Below are 18,810 nucleotides of genomic sequence, written 5' to 3' on the forward strand. Positions count from 1 at the left end.
GTGTTGTGTTCATTTAGCACACAATAATCAAGTCACAGAGAAGCAATGTGTCACAGTGAACACATTTGGGTTTCATTACACGTGGCCTGATCATTGGTAGATTAAGAAACTGGCAAAAAAGTGTCTGGGAGTTGAATGTCACCTGCAGATCATTTTGCAGCTGTAGAGAAGGTTCCAGGAGAAAATAAACATTCAGGGGTAGTATGTGTACATGTTCTACCAAGTGGGGCAACCTATCACAGGCATTGTTATCCTACCATTTATACCAGAAAATGTCCAAGCAGCCTCTGAGTCTTACATCTTCAATCAGCATGTATATCATTAGTTTTGAGAGGTTACTCTTTATGCACTTGAGACCTACTACATTCATTTTTCTTGCACAGAGGCACTGCCCAGTTTGGGCAAATGAAATGTCTTTTCCCATATGACAGCTCAGGACTGTGATGAAGTTGCTGTTTGTGGATAAGTTACAGTTTAGTCTGGAGAATGATTCTTGCCCTCTGTTCATGTCATATTCCCCTTAGACACATCACAGTTCTGCTAGTATTGTGGAAAGGGGCTGATGTGGTGACATAGGGATGCTCTTTTGAGTTAGCATCATATTGCAAGCACATATTCTGCTGCATATGATTCCTGAGTGTTCTGTTTGTGGTGGCTGAAGCCTGTAGATATGATTTTGTGCATCCTTTTCATGATGTTAGATTCAATCTGATTTACGATAATGTTTGAACATGCAGGCCTGGATTAGTGAGTGAGTATCTACAACATTTAGAGTCAGGTGCCATGGTGTACCAAATTTCTTATTGGGACTACAATCAGATTTGACTGTGCATATAACTTCTAAGATGAAGGTCTGTTGTCCTAAATCTGTCAGAACTAACAGTTGCTGGAATCCAGGAGTTCGTCCAGTAGTAGGAGGTGTTACCTAAAGCCAAGCTGGATGATCTGTAATCTTCTGTCAATATCCCATTCTCGAGTTATTGTTTTTTATATCTGATGGATGGCCAAGTGCAATGTGTCCATTTGTGGCTCTGTACATTGGGAACCATGTGGCTATAACAGTCATCATATTTCATAAACTGTTAAGATGTAGAAACAAGATATTTTGCAAATGATAGCACGCAAAGAGGCACATAAGTTGTATGGCAAATACTCAAAACTTTTTTATCCTCTGAGATATGGAAGTAACTTGGCCCCAGCAGTGAGAGTTCAGCAGAACAGAACATTTAAACACATCGGTAGCATTTCAGGAAAACACAGGAGCCTCATTTAAACACGTTCTCAGCACCTGGGGAGCGATTGAGTGTGACAAGTTAACTTCTTCACAGCAGTCAGAGGGTTAATATCTAGCTTCTCAGTTTCTATAAAAAATTTTCTCATATTTAAAATATTTAAGACGTGAGATGGACTTTTACCCAGCGGCTGCCAAAATAGGGGCAGCTGGATAAGGGATGACACTCATACAAATGGTATTTAAATTGTTGATGTAAATATTTTATGAAATCTTCATAGGCTGACCTAATATTTAATAAAAAGAGCAGAGAACAGCTCCACATGTATATGAGTGCTGGATATCGAAAGCAGTAACAAAATTTAAAGAAAACTTTTTGAGGTCAATAATATAATATTATTATGCTCCACATCTTGGAAAGTTTTGGCATTCATTCTCGATGCACAGGTGACATTTAATGCCTAATAAATTATTTAGAAAGTTGTTAAATGGCCCTTTGAATATCTTCAAATGATATTTATGCTTTTTGTGCGCTTAAAAAAGAATAACTTATGTTCATTATTATTATTATTATTATTATTATTATTTCTCATAAACATACTGCAAATTGACAACCTGTTTAACCAGACATGTTTCACTTTGATTAACAAAGTATGCTCAGAGTTTGTGCTATAAATAACTACATAATAATTTTGTTCTGTAGATTATTATAGACAGAAGACATAGTTTATCTAGTGAATTACATATTTTACATAATTGTTGTTGTGGGATTTTAGTTAATTTTCAGCTTCTTACAACAAGCTAGAGTTAAATTTGCACTGTGTACATTCAGGAGTTTTGTTTCATCAAAGTGGTCGTCAGAAAACTAGAAGAAATTGTACCTGTGCTGTACGCTGAGTAAATTCAGTTCTAGTGTATCTTGATAATGAAAGGAGAAACCAGTTGTAATCTGAACATGGAAAAAGAAGCCAAACAGTGTAGCAAATTTTTAAAATACATCATCTATTAGCAATATTGTTTTTAAATATATAGTTATCACGGGAAAAGAATCTATTATGTGCTGGTAATGTTAGCAGTGTGATCATTGAGGTTACTTTATTAACAGAAGTGAAATTTATCTGCCAAAATAATTTTTTTTCTATTTGCAGTAGGCTTGTAATAATAATAATAATAATAATAATAATAATAATAGCTGCTGAGAAAGATGAACACCAAAACAGAGTAACTGATGCATTTATTACTTAATATCTTTTAGGTTTGGAGGAAACAGGTCTGTACCGTATGGTGGGCCTCAACTCGAAGGTAACGAAGTTATTGCAGATGTGCTTAGACAAGAGAAAACCTGAAAGACTACAGGCACTGGATGATGAATCTGAATGGGAGAGTAAAACTATCACTAGTGCCCTCAAGACTTATCTTCGCAACCTACCAGAACCATTGATGACATTCCGTCACCATAACGCTTTTGTTGCTGCTGCGAGTAAGTGATGCTTAATTATCTTAACAGTTTTTTTACTGAAATTATGCTCTGAAAGAAAGAAGAAATGGAATTAAATTTTATGATTTGATTAATACTGATCACATTGTATGAATAAAATATCAGAATCGCGTTTGCTAGAAATTACTTCTACATAATACCAAATCAATTTGTGGGGTTGATTTTATAAACAATGTATTAACACATCATGGTTGCTCATGTAGACCAAAAAATTATACTCTGGGAGTAAGAAAAGAAAGCATGAGTGTTTATGAAGGTGTAAAACTCTTAGCAAAGAAGAAAGGGGGATAATAAGAGAAAAAGTTTTCGAGATATAAGTTATTTGTGATCTAAATTATGATAGAGAAGTTAGTACTGCCAAATGAAATTAAGCTTTTTCAAAAAACAACTTATTACCATCTGCTATGCTTCTGTCTCAAACGATGTGCCCCTTAGATGTCTGCAGTACAACTCATTGCAGAAAATCTGTAATGTATTAAGAAATGATGTTAAAGCAGTCAAGAGTCTTTAATTTTTTTTCATGTTAGATGGGTCATATTCATTGTAACACACCACAGTGTCAAACACGTCAGTATATTTACAAATAAGAGACATTTTCTTCATGAAAATATGGCCTCATGCTGGCCATTTTCATAGCTGGATTTTTATGTTTTAATCTTAATATACAACAAAAATTAGATAAATGTAAACCACACACATACATACTGCATACTACTCGTGCTTGACAGTAGCCCCAGAATGAAATCATGGTGTGAGATATAGTTTGTATAGTGTCACGAAAGCGACAAGTAGGTGTTCATATCACTTTCTTCAAATAAGAGGATAGGTATCCTCCTGACATTACTGAGAAATGAATCTTTTTTGTTGATTTGTTTTCTGTTTATTGTGGGTAAATCGAACCGAAACTTGTTGGGCACCCCCAGTTACGTGCCATAAATTTTTTAGAGAAAGATTTTCAGAAAACAGTGAGAGAAAACAATAAATGAGTGTTTGCAGAGGGTGTGTTAATATCGCTATGAACTAATAAAAAGTGAAATAGAGAATATCTGTACACCCTATATTGACTTCGTATTATTTACCTATGTAACCACTGTTGTTCATACTGTTCTTTCATGATTTTTTGAGATAGAAACTGTTCATTGCTGATGTACAGTTTATTGGGAAAAACTAGAAATATATTTGTATTTGCACATAATAATAAAAAACACTTCATTCAACATCGAATGATTCATTGTGTACATGAAATGGCAAAAGTTGATACATAACAAAATTATTCATTCTTCTGAGTAAGTCATTGATTAACATCTCTTAAAATTATGCATAAGTGCTTTGCTACTATTGCGTTTGGTGTTTTTCTTCCACAGAACATTTCATATTCTGTATTTAACTACAACATTCCTTTAATGTGTAGAAAGGGTTTTTTAGAAGAAATTTCATAAGTCAAAACTTTAACTTAAGTGTGGGAAGAGTCATTACTGTACTGGGATGAGTGCGTTGACAAATTTTAATTCTGCATGTTGCGGACTCTTTTCATAGGGTGTTGCTTTGTGTCTGCTGATGTAAGTTTTTCTTTATTAGTATTATTGTACTGATGCAAAACTGTTTATATATTTGGATGCAGTCATTAAACAAACAACATAGCTTGTAGGAAAGCAATCAATTTTTGAAAATATAATGTAAAAGTATAGATGAAAATTCTATTCACCAAGAGGTGAAAGGAGAACACACATATAACGGTATTTTAAGTTTGCAAGCTCTCAGAGCCAGTGGCTGCTCCTCCTGGCAGAAGGGTCGAAGGGGAAGGAAGATGGGTGAAGGGAAAAAAAAAAGCCAGTGTGGTCCCCAACAATCAGTCTTTCCTTCTCATCTTGCCTGGGAAATCTCCCCTGACCCAAGGTTGTGAGCATCTTTTCCGAACTCTACCCCTTTCTCTAAACCTCACCAGTCCTTTTCCTTCTTCCCCTCTTGCTTCTGTTCAACCCTTCTCCCAGCAGGAGGAGCCACTTGCTCCAAAAGCTTACAAACTCATATACCTTTATATGTGTGTTTTCTTGCTGCTGGTTGGTAAATATAGCTTCTAGAATATACATGTTTATACTTTTATAAACTATTTTAGCAGTACTATATGGTTACACATTCCTGAGCATAACTGTTTTGATTTTTAAGTCATGGTTAGTAGTTAATAATTCTAACATTAAAATTACAAAATTGATACTTTCAATGTAAAATAATGATAGTGTATTTGCTTCCTGTTTTTTCCATTTTCTCAGGTATCTATAACTTTTTTACCTTCTGCTCCCTATCTTAGACAAAAGGAACTTTCATCTTCACTCTTCTATCTCACTTTTCATTGATTTGTGCAAATTATTTTTTCCTGTATTTCAGAACAAGAAACAAAAAGTCAAAGAGTGAATGATGTACATACACTGGTTCATCGACTACCACAAATGAACTTTGACATGCTCAACATGCTTGTCAGGCACCTGAAAAAGTAAGTGCTTGTGATGTTATTTTGTGTTCAAACACAAATGTATGGCTAATGTTGATGTATGCAGTGTCAGAACTTTGCTTGTGAAAGAAAAAATACTGTTACCTTGGTCATAAGCTTTTTCCCTTGAATATTCAACCATGATGCAGCTGTGTATGCTAGGGTGGTGTAGCTCATTTACAAAGTATCTCATAGTCGTTTTTTTTTTAACTTAATGCACTTCTGCCCTTTAAAATTGCACAGTAGGGGGGAAAGGAAATCACATTTTTTTTACTTGTGCAAAACGCACGCGCATGCACCCACGCATGTACTCCGCTGCTCGACTCGCTGCGGCTCACATCGTTACCGTTGCTCGCGCACGCCTTTGTTCCAACCACAAGTCATGGCAGGACGCAAGGGCAACAAGTTGGCAGCGGCGCTGGATCTCTTCATCAATGCTTTGGGGAGTGCCCGCGGCCGCAGACGACAGCAGAAGCCGAAGTGCAAGCAGCGGTCACTGGAATGTGTCCAGTGCTACAAGTGCCAGCAGTTGGGGCATGTGGCGGGTGTCTGTCGGAACGCAGTCGCGTGTTTGTAATGCGCGGCGGCACACGACACCCGTAACTGCCCCAAACCACGCGGAGCAGCCAGCAGATGCGCAAACTTCGGTGGTCCTCACGCCGCCAACTCGCGTAGCTGCAGCTACCGCAAGGAATTTCGTCGGCAGCACACCACACCACGTTCTGTGGCGCCTGCCGCCAAGTCGGCCGCACTGCCTCCCCGCTCCGGCGAGGGGCGCGCCTCGTGCCGTGTCGAAGCGGCCACTGACCGAGCGCTGGCCGACTTACAAGCAGCCATTGCGGCCGAAAGGGCCGTAACGAAGTATGAACTCGTGGCTGTCCACCGACAGCTTCAACAGCTGCGGGAGGAGCTGTGGCTTCTGAAGAAGGCGCCGCCTGTCCCTGCTCCTGCCACCCCTGTGAGGCGGCCAGTGGGGGTAGACGCCGCCACCCAGACGTCCACCGACTCGCCTCCTGCAGTAATGCAGGCGGCGTCTCGCATAGAAATCGACGTCGGGACGCCTGCGCTGTCTCCTTTCCTGGAGACAGATGCAGAAGAATCAACCGAGGAAGAGATGCCGACCGCTTCTTTGCAAGCTGAAGAAGCGGAAATCGACGAAGGGCTGCCCCTCCCGCTCCCAGACAAGCGGAGTGTGCAGCCATTCCTGAAGAAGATCGTGGCGTCGCTGAAGGACGGGACATACCCTCACGGGGACAACCCGTACCCCTTCAGGCCGGCGCATGCGAAACCACCACTCCCTCATGAACCGTGTGACCTTCGCCACACGCGTGGCATGTTGCGCGAGGCGGTGACGAGGAAGGAGCTGATATTGCTGAACAGCCGCCCCATCTTCACCCCTTCGGACTGGGAGAACATCTACCAGGCCACAGACAAGTGGATGAAGGAAGAGTGGCGCACCGGCAGGCGTCAGTCTGCCCCAGAAGACCTAGCAGCCATCAACTACTTCGCTAGTTTAAACACACACACACACACACACACACACACACACACACACACACGTGAATCATTATGCCTTTATGGATGCCGCAGTTATTGAGTCATGTACTCGACTGCTTGTACACTGCCTGACTGCCTGTATGTGAGCACAGTGCAGTAACAATCAATGAGATGTTTATGCTTCAAGCAGACTTTGTAAATAAACATGGGCAAATTTAAGGACATGACAAAGGCAAGAAGAGGCAATCATGTTTCGCCATGCCTGTGACCATATGGTGTGAAATGTCTGACACGTATCACAGCTTGTGAATTAAAAATCTCTTCCAAACATGACAAGAATTGCTGCAGGCAGTGAATGAAGATCCATTCCAACCTGTTAGCAAGAGAACATTGTAACAGGAACGGCATGCAATGAGCATGTGGAGTTGGTCACCTCATAAGAGGTCTTTTCTCACACAGGCACATTAAGATGACAGCAGCAGAGTTCATTGGGCTAGAAGAATGTGTGACTGATTTTCTGAGCACTCCTCCACCCTATTACAGCTTGACTGGCCTGCGGAGCCACCTACCTTGAACGAAACAGAAAATCTGTGGGACATGGTGGAACAGTGTAATTAACAATTCCTATAAACCAGATTATTTCCACAGAGGTTGAGTACTAACTGCCTTTCACCTGCTTCGTTCAGTAACCCAAATATTTATTTGAGGACACTCCTCAGAGACATGAACTGGAGTAATGTATACAGTGCTCATGGTATGGACAAAAAATACAACACTTTTATTAACAAAGTCCGTACCTTATTTGTTTACTGTTTTCCCACAAAAAAACCCGGACTAGACCAAAGTCTGCAAGGAAGCAATGGATTATTAAAGGAATAAAGATATCTTGTGAAACAGAAAGTAAACTGTATTTATCAGTCAAAAACATTTCTGATGTTGATGGGACAGCTCATTGCAAGACATACTGTAAAATATTAAACATCGTAATAAGGACATCAAAGCAAATGCATAACGAGAAAAAGATTATCACTTCAGATAGCAAAACAAAAACAATAAGCAACACAGTGAAGGAGGAGACTGGTAGAAACAGACACGAAGAGGAGCAGATAGCATTAAGAGTAAAGATTATGTTGGTAACAGATATGGACTATGTTACAAAATGTTTTCAGTTATTTCATAACTATTACTGAAAAGGTGAGGTTGTCAGGTTCAGTAGATGATGCCACGGAATATCCCAGACCATTATTTGTGATTAACTTCAGTAGTATGAATATGACCCTCACTACACCAGTAGAAGGAATGTCCACCATAGAATCTGTAAAATCAAAAAAAGAATATAGTGGTTATGATAAAATACAAACAAAGTTAATTCCATAGAATGCTTCGGAGTTTACTAACATGTTAACTTACCTGTGTAACATGTCGTTTATCAGTATAACATTACCTGAATGGTTAAAATATGTTGATGTTAAACCATTGTTTAAGAAAGGAGATATAGAAATACTGCCAAATTTCCATCCAATTTCACTTTTGCCAGCATTCTTCAAAATTTTATAAAAGTATTATGTCATCAGCTTATCAATCATTTGACAGAAAATAAGATATTGTCAGAGTCACAGTTCAGATTTCTAAAGGGTTCTGATACTGAGAAGCCTATCTACACATATAGCAAGAATGTACTTAATTCATTGGACAATAAGTTACAGGATGCTGGTATATTTTGTGATCTGTGAAAGGCACCTGACTGTGTAAATCATGATATCCTTTTAAGTAAATTATAAAATAATTATGTAACAGGAAATGTTGCAAAATGATTCACATCCTATATCTCAGGACAGGAAACAAGGATGTCATTAAGAAAAAGACATGTATTAAGCTATCAGGCTCCATTATCTTCTCTCTACTACTACCAATTACAACCACTACAGACTAAACCTCTGTCAGCTCAAATGATGCTACAAGAAACTGTCAATACATGTCACTAAGAACAGCTGTGTAGAAGAACTGGGAACTAATTGTATGTGGTGGCTCACAAGGTTGCATCTTGGGGCCCCTTACTTTTTTTGTATGTATTAATGACCTATCATCTATAACATTACCAGATGACCAGTTTATTTTGTTTGCAGGTGATGCAAACATTGCAGAAAATAGCCAAACAAGTATTGTCTTAGAAAGTTTGGTTAATGAAATTTTCATGGACATTAATAAATGGTTCCTAGCCAATTGTTTGTCACTAAACTTAAAAAAAAAAAAAACACTGCATGCAGTTCAGAACCTGTAACAGAGTTTCCCCTGTATAGGGCTACACCTGAACTAAAATATGATGAGAAGCAGATAGACAAAGTTGCATGTGTTAAATTATTGGGATTGCAGTGTGATAATAAATTCAACTAGGAGGAGCATACTACTGAGCTGTTGAAGTGCCTCAGCAAAGCTCTATTTGCAATGTGAATGTCATCAGACATGGATGATGTAAAAATAAAAATCCTGGAATACTACACACACTTTCGTTCCATAATTTCATACGGCATTACTCATCAATCCAAGCTAAAGTGTTATGGGACCAAAACTGTATAATAACAATTGTGTGTGGTGCGAACTCAGGAATATCCTTCAGAGGCCCGTTCAAGGAATTAGGGGTATTAACTACTGTTTCTCAATGTATTTATTCCTTAATGAAATTTGTCATTAAAATATATCTCCTTTTAAAACCAAAAGTTCAGTTCATGGAATCATTATTACTAATAAGAATTATCTTCACAAAGATTTAAATTTACTTACTTCGGTCCAGAAAAGTGTCCATTGATACGGAAAAACATTTTGAGTAACTTGCGAGCAGCTATAAAAAGTTTAACTGCTAATGAAGTTTGATGTGTATATGTTAAGAGTATTGCCAAATAATGTGCTTGTACAAACTGACTTACATACAAATTCAGTGCAATAGTGCAATCATTGTTAATAAGTTCTGTAAAATAATTTTTCTATTTGATGATACTCGGCTACAATAATCTAAGAATTGTCAGAAGCACACCTCACAGGGAAATGGTCCAGTTCAACATGTCAAAACTTCCCCTGATTTTTTTTTTGCATGGATCAGATGTGTTAACCACTGTGCCATCTGAACATAGTGGTCATTGCAACTGCAAAGACTACCCTAGCATGCCTCACATCAGACCCAAATTCTCAACTTAGCCACACACTACTGATGTAGTGCCCCTTGCCCATTATCCTCATTACTCACGACATTTTGCCAATTCCTGCAGGCGTTTTCCCATTGGTCTTGATTCGTAGTGGCTGCAGGATAAAAATATATAATTAAGATGAGAATGGCCAATGATTATTTCAGTGTGGATGCATCACCACATCCAGACTCTTAATCACAAGTGAGATGAATGTTACTGATTTTCAGGCTTCTTTGACCTGCTTAAGTAGATTTAGGAAATTATATGGAAAAGGAAATCACAAAATTATGAAGTTTACTTCGAATAAATGTGCAGAGGAGATGTCATTAATAGGTAATACTGTAGAGGAATTTGTAACTAACATGAAGGTTTTTGTTATCCCCTAAAAGCTGCGTATAAAGCCAATCAGTCAGAATTCTAGTAAGAACTGTGTGCAAATGGCACTTTTTCATTTCGAGCGATAAAAGGCATGGACACTTTGCAGTTGGGGAATACTATATCATATCATATATACAACAATCATTCTTTTAATCAATGTAGAAACACATGTAAAAATGGGAGAAAATAATTCATTGTGTTTGTTGGACTCTTGGTCTTTGCATCACAACACCTCTGTCATTAAGAGGATGATAAAAAGACTGTTAACATAATTTGAATTCCACCAGGAACTAATAGCGTGAATCAGACTCTCGATAAAAAAAATTTTCATCTCTGTAAAGCATTTTTTGATAAACTGTCAGACAGTATAATTTCTGGTAGCTTTTTATCATTTCAGGTTTATCTGTGAAACAATATTGTTAAACTTAAGTTGTTACTAAATTGTTGGTTTGCCTCACAACATTTTATGAATTTGATAAAGTATGCCTGGTACACTGCACGGTATGCAGAACAAAGGCCATGACCATTTCGTACTCCATCCCAATTTTGTCTAAATGAGACTAGTAATTACCATGAAGTGCTTGAATCCATTTATTTCTCTTTTATCATTGTGCCTGGTGTGAGGAAAATACAGTATTTATTCCCATCATCCAATAGACACTGCACATTTTTGTGATGACTACATGGAACAAACAAGGATCTGTTTCTTTCTTAATAAAATATACATTATTCAAAAATTGTCATAAGAACTGTGCTGCAGGGATTGTTATAAAATATTTCATGTCAACAAATTAACGTCCCAATTGATGGAAGTTGTAATGCAACATCATACACTGCCTTGATTGTCTTTCCTCTACAAGTCATTTGTGTGACAATTATATACACAACAGTTTAGCTCTCGATATGGACTGCAAAAATTATTTATGACATATTCTTCCTGTGTAAAAAATTTTAGGGTAAGTTTTGACATGTTGGATTGGACCATTCTCTTGTCAGTATATTGAACATTGACACATTTTGTGACAAGTTAATTACCTTGTAAAATTTTTTTGGTTTATTCCACATCCATGAGAACTATTTCATTGGAATCTGTAGAAGATACATTAGCATATTTGTTTTTCCTTATAAATACTTATTGCATATATTTGTGTTTCTGACATGTTCTACATTGTGGAGAATCTTCTCACTACGGATCTATTGGAGCAAAAAGTACATCTAATCTAATCTAATGTGTTGTGTTTTAGTGTCAATGGCTAGATTAAAGCACCCTTGGAAAGTGTGATATGTGCCTGTTGTATTAGTTGAAGAAAAACTGTTGTGTTTCGCTCATGTCATAATTGATGTTATCATTTGTTGGGATTAAGACGATATTGCTGTATTCTTCATGTAGATTCTCAAATTTTTGGGAAATGGAAATACAAAGAAAATTTCCTGTCTTGGTACCACAGATGAAATGTCAATGAGAGATCACTTGTTGGTTCCATTATATATATAACTGGAGCAATATTGAGATTAGAACACCATGTTATTTTTAAAAAAATTCTATTTCTAGGACAAATACCTTCTGCTGCTTCCATATGTTATGATTTAATTGTGATTGAACAGTACAATACTTAGTCATATGTCATTAAGCAATTACAAATATTGTTTATCCAAGATACAATGAGGTTACTACAGCATACTGCATAAACAAGTATTTTAGTGTCAAAAATTAGAAGACAAAGAAGAAGAAGCATCAGCTTATAGAGTAGTGATAGGCCATACGCTCTCTGTGGCGAACTCATGGTGTTGCTTGAGCGAAAAAATATTGAAATCTGGTTATTTGGGCAAACAGAGGTGGTAACTATCTTGTTTTTACAGGGTTTTGAGTTATATTCTATACATCATTGTTAGAACTTGAACATTAAAGAAATAAGAGACCATTGTTGGCCATTTGCCTTTGGAGACAGAGTAAAACAAATTCTCAAAATATCTTGTTTATTTTGCAGAAGCATCACTAGACTTTCCCCATCGTACTTTTAACTGTGCAATGATGAAGTAGTGACTGGTTTTGTGATGTTTTTAATGATTGTATAACAGTTGGAATATTGCTTGCAGAGGCTTTATTCCCTAAATTCTTTGTTTAGTGTGGAGGATGTTCTTTTTAACTTAATCAATGGGGTCATCTTTTTGCACTGGTTGAATAAGACCACCTTAGGCGCAGGTATGTATCAATAACATTCCACCTTAAAATCGAACAGTGGGTACTGTAGGTTGAAATAGTGACAATGTAATTAAAAGATAGATCGCTGCTTACAATAAAAGATGACTCATTAAGTTGCAGACAGGCACAATTAAGAGGCACTTACCCATTATGTTTCAGCCACAGCCTTCATCAGAAAATGAAAGAGAGACACACACACATTCATTCACACAAACAAGCACATCTCTGGGCAGAGCAACTGCTGGAGATGATGGTTGAGAGAGAGAGAGAGAGAGAGAGAGAGAGAGAGAGAGAGAGAGTGTGTGTGTGTGTGTGTGTGTGTGTGTGTGTGTGTGTGTGTGTGTGTTTCTGTTTCTGATGAAAGATGTGGCTGAAAGCTGATGTGTAAGTGTCTTTTAATTGTGTCTGCCTGCAACTGAATGGGTCATCCTTATGGTAAATAACAATCTATATTTTCCTTATGTTGTTGAAATTTCACCTTATTTACCACAGCTAACCCCGTCTCATTAAATAGTGGTTCTTGAAGAATGTAGTTCAATCTTAACTACAAACTATGTTAATATTTTGAAAAATGAAGTTTCTATTGTAACTGTAGGTCTAAATAAACAGCAGTGTCATTGCATTCCACTTTCCATCAGCTAGCAGAGGCAATATATCTATTGAATGTTCCTTACGCACTTGTTGCATTAATTTTCTGTGAAAAACCCAAGTGTTGAATTCACCACCAGGAGTGCAACTAAGTGTCAAAGTACTAATGGAATTATACAGACAGATGTAACTGATATACTAGTGCCCACTGTGGCCAGAGATTAAAGTGGCACTAACAATGAAATATCACTTGCATCATCTTTGTTGTTGGCACAGTGTATGGTATCATGCATATTACTACGCAGTCTTTCAGTTCAAATTGCCTACCTCTACGCACTGTTGAATGTGAATCTCATGTCATTGTTAAATATGTTCACACAAATTCTAATTTGCACAACCCCTTTGATGATTGAGTTAGCTACATTTTGTACACAGCAATATCTGACGTAACATGCACCAAGTGCAAACTCTTAGTACCCTCTAGGTGTCAATGCAGACCATTCGAATTATGCACAATAGTTTACTTAGTGGTTAAACATCACAGTAACTATGACTGTTAATGAATGAAGCTGATGAATGAGGCTACGTGATGTGAGAAAATCAAATTTTTTTACCAACTAATTTATTTGAAATTGTTTCAGTAACAGTATGTACCATACTGTATGTTGTGACGGAAACAAAGACAATGTGAGGGTTGTTACCTCATGGGGGACATTGTATTCTTGCATCACATTGGGTACTACTGCTTTGGCAGTCGGTTGTTGATGAAAAAACTGGTGAATGTTGCCAAAAGTTCACATTTTCATAGAGAATTAATGCACCAAGAACATTCATAAAACAAACCCATTATGAATGATCTGGTGGTAGTATAATATTAATAAATGATAATTAATTGAAACCCTCAGCTGCTGACAGATGATGTTGACATACCTCGATGGGGACAGCTGAAAATGTATGCCCCGACCAGTACTCAAACCCGGGATCTCCTGCTTACGTGGCAGACGCTCTATCCATCTGAGCCACTGAGGACACAGATGAATAGCACGACTGCAGGGACTTATGCCTTGCACGCCTCCCATCAGACCCACATTCCCAGCTGTCCACAATCTACATATGTAATGTACCTAATAGATATTTGCCCATCCACTCATTACTCGCGCACACTAAAGTGATAATTCCCGTAAGAGTTCGAGCAACCAGTGTGCATTCGCACAGACGAAGTTCAGTGGCTGGGTAGCCTTTAACTATATATATATGAAGATAGTAACTGTTCTCGAAAGAACAGATACCATTGATGACCATGCAGCTTCTCTAGAATAAATGATAATTAACTGAAACTCTCAGCTGCCGACAGGTTTTGTTGCTATACCTCGAAGTGGACAGCTGAAAATGTGTGCCCCGACCAGGACTCGAACCCGGGATCTCCTGCTTACATGGCAGACGCTCTATCCATCTGAGCCACCGAGGCTGCACAGTCATCAATGGTATCTGTTCTTTCGAGAACAGTTACTATCTTCATATAATGTTAATTTATTTCTTCCAGAATTTGCATTAGTTGAGAAAAGGAATTAACTCTTTGTAGAACTTACTGACAGCAAAATTGAAAATCGGTATTGTCATTGGCATAAAGGCGAATCTTCCCTGCACCATCTTACACATTTTATTCGTATAATGGAATACAAATCACAGAATACCGTACAGACCTACTTTTAACAAGATGTAGAGATCAGTTGGCTATGCTGTGATCTAGGCGGAAACCGACCTGCTCAGGAATAATGGAGGTGTTGATGAACTTGGAATTTCGTCAAGATGAGATGCTCCTGAAGTTTCCACAAGCAGCTTACAAGTGAAATTAGTTAGTATTCTTGTTAGATTTAAGTAGAGGTACATCTTGAGCAATCTTCCAGGCCACTAAATAAACTTTTTTCGGTAGACAGTTGCTAAGTAGACAATTGCTGAAAATTACATTTTCTTCAGTGCAGTGTGTGAACATATGAGGTGTGATCAAAAAGTAAAGGGAACTTCCATTTTTTCTTGAAGAACCTTTATTTATTCATCATCAACTTTGTCAGTTAATAAAATATTCTTGGGTGTCAAGCTACATCAAGTGGTTAACTGCGCATGAGCTTTCAGCAGAGATCTCCTCTGCCATTGTCAAATGGTTGACTGTTGTGTGAATGCCATTGCTGTGCTTATATAGCTGTGGTGCCACCAGTGACATCACTGGTGTCCTGTCACACACCATATATGGAAATGTTTTGGTGGCACGACTGCTTCAGCTCCCCAATCACAGGATCCCAAACTGTACTCAGCTGCAATCCACTGTGTCTGTCGAGGGTGTTGTCTGATATTTGATCTCTGTTGCTTCATTTATTCTGGTATCCCAGAAGCTATTCGTCCATTTAATAATAATGTCGTCAAATGCAATTCGGCATCAGTTTTCCATAGCATGTTCTGTTACAGCTGATTTTTCGGGATAACGAAGGCGGAAACGTCTTTAATGTTCTGTACAGTGCTGTTTAATAGTGCAGATAGTCTGACAGACTTGAAACTGCCCACACCCATACAGTATTTTGTATGTTCCCGGTGTTCCGAAGCCTACGTTGTCTTTCTCAGGCTTCATTAGTAGCAAGATCTTCGCTGGGGGCCTGTGACTGTGTCGATTTTATATTCTTTCAGATGCCGATTAATCTCCCTGTTACTGAGCTACAAAACAGTAAAAATGCAATCATCTTCAGGGGTGTTCTGCTTTCATGGCTTACATGAAACTACTTGTGAAATTTGTCTGTTGTTGTAACCGTTTTCCTTGAAAACTTTACCTAAATGACTCAGTTCCCTCGGCAGGTTTTTGGCATTTGAGACGGGACCCAACATCCGGAATAATGAGAAAGACTTTGGAACTCCTCAAAGGGCCATCACTGGAAGAGAGTGTTATCAAAAATCTCCTACCTCAGGCACGCGCACCAACCACATTCTACAGTCTGGCAAAGGTACACCTTATGGCCTATAGTGAGCATCATGGGATCGCAGACACTCTTCGACTTGTGTACTCTGGTACACTCTTGAGCTTATTCAACAACCGAGTACTGTGTGTGTGTGTGTGTGTGTGTGTGTGTGTGTGGAAAAGATAGACGTACAACTTAAAGATTTCATGCTAGTGACTCAATACAATTTTACTTCCATATAAGGGCTACCTATCTTGAGTCACATTCCACTTCCTAATATCACACACTGCTATGTGAATACCAGCGGATTGTTGATACCCTGACCTTCCAGTATTTGACAGCATATAACACATTCCCTGTGAAGCGAAAAAGATTAAGATCAAGATATCCCACTCTTATCACAGCCAGGATTTGTACTGAAAGTGAATGGAAATGCCATTGGCAACAACGTTGCCCCCAAAGTACCTTAACCAAAAGAAACACCTGGATTTGACCAGACTTGGCAGTTTGCATTACAGTGAACAACATTCGAATGGGCTGTGGAACATCTGCAGACAAACTCCACAAGTGGGGGCAAATTTTCATCACCATTTTGTGGCTGTGGTCTGGGACAACAGGCAGTTACGTTGTATCAATATCTCTTGCGTGTGCGTACAAGGATCCTTCTGAAGATTTCCACACAGGGATGAGTGGTGTGATAGACTGTGTAAAAGACTTTGATATTTGTCTATAGCTATTGTCATTTGTGTTCTATTGTACTTGAGATCTGTATGGCTTGTTGATGTGATTCAAAGACTCTTCTGTATGCCAGAAGATAAATAATAATAATTTCCATTGCTTAATTTTACATTGATTTCTCGTTAAAAACTTAAATGTCTAATGGACTTTATGCAGGGTTGCAGAGAAAAGTGAAAAAAATCGGATGACTGTGAGCAATCTGAGCACCTGTTTTGGGCCTACACTGTTGCGTCCTGAAGAGGAAACTGTTGCGGCCATCATGGAGACAAAGTTCTTTAATGTCGTTATTGAGATACTGATTGAGAACTATGACAAGGTGTGTAAAGTTTGATATTGACATAGTATATCCCTTTTTCCTCTCCCCTTCCTATGGTCTGCTTGTAACACAACTATTATACATGATTGCTAGTAAGTCCTAGCCTTTCAAACAGGAGTCATTCAAAGAATCTAGTGATAAATTAATAATATAACAAGAACTTGAAGTACATATTTTGAAGATCTGAATAAAATACGAATTTTCACAAACTGTCAAGTATTAATTAAGTTGTCGTTTGGAGAAGTACTCAGAATTAGTAGCATCAAATTATTGCAGTTTATGAGTAATATTTTAAAGTAAGGTAACCAGAGCTTTATTCCTTGATACACCAAGATATTGATATCTCAGTAGAAGTAATATGAATGAAAATATTGGATTTTGCGCATCTGTAGCAAGACTTTTAATTTTCCAGTTTGTGGTGAACATAAAACATGTACCAGTAATGCATAAATAAAAATTTGTGTTGATGAAAAATTATAATGTTTTAACCTATATTAGCAGTCTTACACCTAAAAATGCAGTCGGCCTTGGATGGAATAGTTAAAAGAAGTGGTTACTCAAAAAGAACTTGGGGGGGGGGGTCACTTTTAGTATCTCCTACCCTAAGTGCTGCAACAGGTCATATGTTCTGTTGACAAACTTTGCACAGGTGTTACCAAATATGATATGAAACCTGTTCAAGAGTTATTGTGGCATGTTTCCTGTGACTTGCCTTTCAAAATTATCCCAACGTTACGTAATAACCAGCTGTGTTCACTGTTGATTCCTTGATGAGATAATAAATTACTGGCCAATATTGCAGCACCAGAAGACTGTCATCATGACTTTCTGGGGGGCTGCTGTTTTAAATTTCTAAAATGGTGGAGAAGCATGTGTTGCCTTTTCATATTTGATTTAACACAGTTTAGCCATGTTTTACCCCAATAACAATACACCACACTATTGAGACTCCATCACGAAAGTAAATCATATGCATGGAGTACAAACATATCCTAATGGTTTTATGAGTTGTAATTCTCTTGGGTTCTCAGTAAGAACATGTCTCTCTACAGCTGAATAGCTCATGAAGGTTTGTTAGTAATACAACTAAGAGAGATGTGCTAATTTCCTGATGCTTGCTTTCAGTATGGAAATATATTATCATCTGTAATGGACAAATTTGGCTAGTCTTATTGTATCATCTCATTCACAACTGTTGATGTTGATTAATTCCATGCATGAGACCTGCACCAGTGTTTGTCATATGAGAGTTAACACATTATTCCTCACGAAACTGAAAGTAATATTGTCTGCTGCTGAAGTACTCTTTAGAATTGAAAACAAAATCATGATACTAATGTACAAGTTGCATCATATTTTTGTGGGCTTCTTAAAATTGGTAGTGCGATGGTCAGAAATGATGCATGAAATCTATAACTCAAATAAAATAACTTTGTGACTGACAGATTGTGGTGGTGGAGTGCAGCATTGATAGCTTACAACCAGCCATGCCTGACGAGGCTGTGCATTGTACCTATAAGTGCACAGCATAGTGAGCACCAGATGCTTGAGAAGAACTACATGTGGCTGGCACCTATCACACTACTCATTGTAATGCCAGTCACAAAGCTATTTTAAAGAAAGTATTCTACTTACACGTGAATCTTGTATTGAAATGCTGTGGCCATAATGAGATATTAATATGAAGAAATATGCTAACAGTAAAAAAAAAATTTTTACTTACTTTTAGAATAAAGGATGTAAAAT

The 18,810-nt window shown here is 37.9% G+C and overlaps 1 protein-coding gene and 1 non-coding gene across 2 annotated transcripts in view; one reads left to right on the top strand and one right to left on the bottom strand.

Moving 5' to 3' along the window:
• LOC124622334 (rho GTPase-activating protein 10) overlaps window positions 1-18,810 on the top strand; it is a 576,429-nt gene that overhangs the window by 523,747 nt on the left and 33,872 nt on the right. The window contains exons 13-15 of the mRNA XM_047148011.1: window positions 2,487-2,711; window positions 5,115-5,220; window positions 16,905-17,064. Coding sequence (XP_047003967.1) covers window positions 2,487-2,711; window positions 5,115-5,220; window positions 16,905-17,064 — 491 coding nt within the window. The remainder of the gene's footprint in view (window positions 1-2,486; window positions 2,712-5,114; window positions 5,221-16,904; window positions 17,065-18,810) is intronic.
• Window positions 14,460-14,533, bottom strand: Trnat-ugu. Its single transcript has one exon. It is a non-coding gene; the product is annotated as a tRNA-Thr (tRNA).

The sequence above is a fragment of the Schistocerca americana genome, chromosome 7 (assembly GCF_021461395.2).
Source record: "Schistocerca americana isolate TAMUIC-IGC-003095 chromosome 7, iqSchAmer2.1, whole genome shotgun sequence".
Lineage (NCBI taxonomy): Eukaryota > Metazoa > Arthropoda > Insecta > Orthoptera > Acrididae > Schistocerca > Schistocerca americana.